The following is a 4,801-nucleotide window of genomic DNA, read 5'->3' as shown; positions in this document are numbered from 1 at the left end:
TTTTTTTTGAAGTCTTGTTCTTGCTTTTCGGTTTTGGTAGCATGCCCCCAGCATATTCGTTATGAGCGCTGACGATGGTCGGTTCCAAGCACTCCTTCTTTGATCCAGGTTGCGCACCTACGCTGTCGGTTCCTTCTAAGATCTTGGTTTGGGTCTCACCTTTTGGCAGCATGCTCTCAGCACATTCATGGGGAGTGTTGATGATAGGCGGTGATATAACCTCCTCTTTCGGACCGACTCCTTCCCTTTTCCATATCTATGGCCTGCTCCGCCGCAGCATTATTGCTAAAACGAACCAAGAATGATCAGATTTTCAGGGTTTAGTTTTCGCTGAAAACATTTTTTTAAAATGAACTTTTGGTGTTTTCCATTTTAAAAAAAAAGCTTTTGAAATGAAGACGTTTTGAAAAAAAAAAAAAGTATTTTAGCACTTCAAAATTAAAAAAAACACTTTTTTGAATGTGCATTAAAGATTTTTTAAAAGAAAAAATAGTTTGTTTCTTTAAAAAAAATACTTTAACGAGTTTCATTTTTTTTTTGGCGCTGTTACGGTATGTTCTTCAATAGTATCGACAAATATTAAAATACTAGATATTAAGTATCCAAATATCTAGACCTTCCCGGGCGTAGCACGGCATTAGTAATATAAAGTAAATGACTATATTGAATAATATAAAGGATACCAATGACTACATTGTGTAATAAGCACATTTATTAAAACTTATTACAGAATAAACAAAACTGAGCAAACCATATTGTGGTATTTCACTGTTTTGTTCAAATTGCGCGCGCACTCTGGTCATCGCCGCCAGAAGGAAGGGAAGCCAAGTTGAGCCAAGCTTCACGTCGGCCATGCACATCGAGGAGATCATCCTGGACGGCTTCAAGTCGTACGCGACGCGCACAGTCGTGAGCGGCTTCGACCCTCGCTTCAACGCCATCACGGGTCTCAATGGTAGCGGCAAGTCGAACGTGCTGGACGCCATCTGCTTCGTGCTGGGCATCACCAATCTGTCCCAAGTGCGCGCCAACAACCTGCAGGAGCTCGTGTACAAACAGGGCCAGGCAGGTGTGACCAAAGCCAGCGTCACCATCGTGTTCAACAACCAGGACGCCAAGGCCTCGCCCGTGGGCTACGAGCAGTATGAGCAGATCTCAGTGGCCCGGCAGGTCGTGATCGGCGGCAGGAACAAATACCTGATCAACGGCCACACAGCCCAAGTGAGCCAAGTACAGAACCTCTTCCACTCAGTGCAGCTCAACGTCAACAACCCGCACTTTCTCATCATGCAGGGCCGCATCACCAAGGTGCTTAACATGAAGCCTCCTGAGATTCTCGGTATGATCGAGGAAGCTGCCGGTACCAGAATGTACGAGAACAAGAAGCTTGCAGCGCTGAAAACCATGACCAAAAAGGAGAAGAAGGTGGACGAGATCAACAGCATTCTAGCCAATGAGATCACGCCCACACTCGAGAAACTTCGAGCTGAGAAGACCCACTACTTGAAGTGGGCGGCCAACAATACGGAGATGGAGCGACTGCAGAGATTCTGCGTTGCTCACGACTACCAGAAGGCTCAAGAGGCGCTGACTAACACGGCGCAGCACGTCGAAAAGATGCAGCAAGCCCAACGTACCGCGAAAGAGCAGGAAGCGCAGATTGAACAGGAGATCGAGCAGGTTGAGGATGAGATTGAAGCGTTACAGGAACAGAGAGAGAAGGAGATGGGCAAAGAGTTTCAGCAGCTCAAAGACAATGTCGAGAAGATCGGCAAGGAGGTGGTTAAATTCACGACCAAGTTGAAACATTGCAAGGCTTCCATTGAGCAGCAGGTGAACGCGGAAGTTGGCATGAACGAGCAGCAAGCAGAGACTGAGCAAGCTATGGCCAAGCTCGCAAAGGAGATTGAGAAGGCCAAGAAGAAGGTGAACCAGGTGGAAGAGACCTACAATGCCAAGGAAGCGGAGGCTAGTGACTACCAACGGCAAATTCAAGCGCTAAACGCTGGTATGGAGCAGAGCGGAGACAGCGACGAGTCGTTATCGGAGCGTCTTGCGTCGAAGCAGCGTGAATTACAGGAGAACAACACTGCCATCAAACAGATTAACCTGAAACTGAAGCACATGGAGGAGACCATCAAGCACAAGCGTCGGGAGATTGAGCAGACAAGCATGAACAACCGCAGCATGGACGAAGAGCGTAAGCATAAAATTAGTGAACTGGAGCACATGCAGCGCGAGGTGGACCAGCTCACCAGTAGCTTCAACCCCGACGAAGAACGTAAGCTTCACGACCGCGTTCGAGGACTGCAAGATCAGATGATGCGAGCTGAGAGAGAAGTGGACGAGATCTCATCGGGGCTGTCGTCCCGATTGGATTTCAAGTACACGGATCCTTACCGCAATTTCAAGCGAGAGAGCGTGATGGGTGTACTGGCTAATCTGCTCGAGACGAAACACGAGTGGTCTGCACTTGCTCTGGAAATTGCCGCAGGTGGAAAGCTCTACCAGATTGTGGTGGACAACGAGAAGACGGCAAAGGATATTCTCAAGTTCGGACGTCTCATGAACCGCGTCACTATCATTCCACTCAACCGCATTTCACGTAAGACGGTGGATCGTCGCAAGATGGATAAGGCTCGGCAGGTGGCTCAGCAACAAGGTGGAAAGGTGTGGGAAGCCATGGAATTGATTCACTTTAAACCGGAACTTCTGCCAGCGATGGAGTACGCATTCGGCTCTTCGATTATCTGCGAAACTAGCGAGCTTGCCAAGAATGTCACTTTCCACAGAGATATCAAGGTCAGGACGGTGACTCTTGATGGCGATTCATATGACCCGGCTGGTACGCTTCAAGGAGGTTCTGCGCCGTCCAGCGGCACTCCAATCCTCTTGAAGCTTCATCAATTGATCAATCGCACACGCGAGCTCAGTGACATGCGCCGTGAATACCAGGATTGTTCTCGTGCCCTGGATGACATGAAACAGGTACGCTTACATTGATCTACTCTTGTGCTTCTATGCTTGCTAACTTGTGTTCGTTTGGATAGGATTCTGGCCACTTCCGTCAGTTGAAGCACCAGATCGAGTTGAAGGAGCACGAGCTGCGCTTGCTGGATGAGCGTATCGCTGACAGTGTATTTGCGCAGTTAGAACGTGACGTTGCAGCTTCAGAAGAGCAGTACGCTCAGGATAAAGAATTGCTGATTACAAAGAAGGAGGCTGTTGTCCACCTGGCCAAGGAAGTCAAGAGCTTGGATGCCGACATCGCTAACTTAAAGGAGTCGCGTCAATCTAAGATCGGCGTATTGGAGAAGCGATTTGCAGAGGCCAAGAAGGAGACCCAAAAGGTTGGAGTGCACCTCAAGAATGCGCAGCAGGAACTCTCTGAGCTGGTTTTGGAGTCGGAATCGGCTGAGCAGGAGCTTGCGGGCAATAATGAAAGCGTTACTGGCATCCAGAAGGAGCTTGCTGCGCTCCGCAAAGAGGAGAAGAAGGTCGAGGATAAGCTCGCTGAAATCCAGAATACCTATGAGCAGGCCTCGCAGAAGCTGGAGGAACGAAGGAGCAATCTGAGTCTGTGTGATCAACAGCTTAAGGAGCTTGCGGCTCGTCAAAGCGCTCTCTCCAAAAAGAAGAGCGATCTTGAGATTGAACGCAAGAAGGCAGAGCACAAAATTTCCCGGATGGCCAAGGACGAAGGCGACGCCAAGATGATGGTGAAGAAATTGGAGAAGGCACACCCGTGGATCGAGACTGAGAAGGAATTCTTCGGCCGCGAACACACGGACTATGACTTCCAGCGAAGGGATCCATCCACTGCCAATCGCCGTCTGCTGGAGCTGAAGGAAACGCAGGGTGCTCTGTCCAAGAAGATTAACAAAAAGGTCATGGGCATGATCGAGAAGGCCGAACAGGAGTACCAGGGTTTGATGAATAAGCGACACATTATCGAGAATGATAAGGAAAAGATCACTTCGGTCATCAAGGAGCTGGACGCAAAGAAGAACGAGGCCCTGCAGACGACATGGGTGAAGGTAAACAAGGACTTTGGCTCCATTTTTGGGACGCTGTTGCCTGGAACGCACGCAAAGCTGGACCCTCCTACAAACGGTAAGGTGTTGTGTGTATTCTACTGCTGGAACTTGGATGCTGATGCTCATATGATGACGTCTATCTTGTTATGTAGGAACTATTCTTGATGGACTTCAGGTGCGCGTATCGTTTGGCGGCGTGTGGAAAGAGAGTTTAACAGAGTTGAGTGGTGGTCAACGCTCACTGCTTGCGTTATCGCTCATTCTATCGCTCTTGCTGTTCAAGCCTGCGCCAATGTATATTCTGGACGAAGTGGATGCCGCTCTGGATCTTTCGCACACGCAGAATATCGGCCAGATGATCCGGTCACACTTCTCGCACTCGCAGTTCATCGTCGTTTCGCTCAAGGAGGGAATGTTCAACAACGCCAACGTCGTCTTCCGGACCAAGTTTGTTGATGGCGTCTCCACAGTAACCCGTACGGTCCCTAAGTCGCGCGCTCGGTAAAACAACTCGTGATGACGACGATACTGAAAAGAATAGCAGGACACGTCTGAACGAAGCAGTGACACGACTTGAAGTCAATGTCACGCTGCATTGATTACATGAATGCGTTTACTACTCATTTACCTTGACTCATTTTGCTTCCCATTGTCAGGAATCTTTGGTGTCAACCGCTCCAGTATTCCCCCATCTTCGTCGCTGGACGCCACATTATCTACACGTTCATCCTCCCCCACGTCATTCACCTGCGTTGCAGACGGCA

The 4,801-nt window shown here is 49.1% G+C and overlaps 1 protein-coding gene across 1 annotated transcript; it reads left to right on the top strand.

The window, feature by feature from the left end:
• Window positions 1-708: 708 nt before the first annotated feature.
• PPTG_13379 (hypothetical protein) lies at window positions 709-4,719 on the top strand. Its single transcript, XM_008909004.1, has 3 exons — window positions 709-2,988; window positions 3,051-4,113; window positions 4,190-4,719. Exons 1-3 carry the CDS (start codon window positions 853-855, stop codon window positions 4,540-4,542), a joined length of 3,552 nt encoding a protein of 1,183 aa, XP_008907252.1. The 5' UTR covers window positions 709-852; the 3' UTR covers window positions 4,543-4,719.
• Window positions 4,720-4,801: the final 82 nt, after the last annotated feature.

This window comes from Phytophthora parasitica (assembly GCF_000247585.1).
Source record: "Phytophthora parasitica INRA-310 unplaced genomic scaffold supercont2.32, whole genome shotgun sequence".
Classification (NCBI taxonomy): Eukaryota; Oomycota; class Peronosporomycetes; order Peronosporales; family Peronosporaceae; genus Phytophthora; species Phytophthora nicotianae.
The sequence above is the reverse complement of the archived record's forward strand: the minus strand, read 5'-3'. Positions and strand labels throughout refer to the sequence as shown.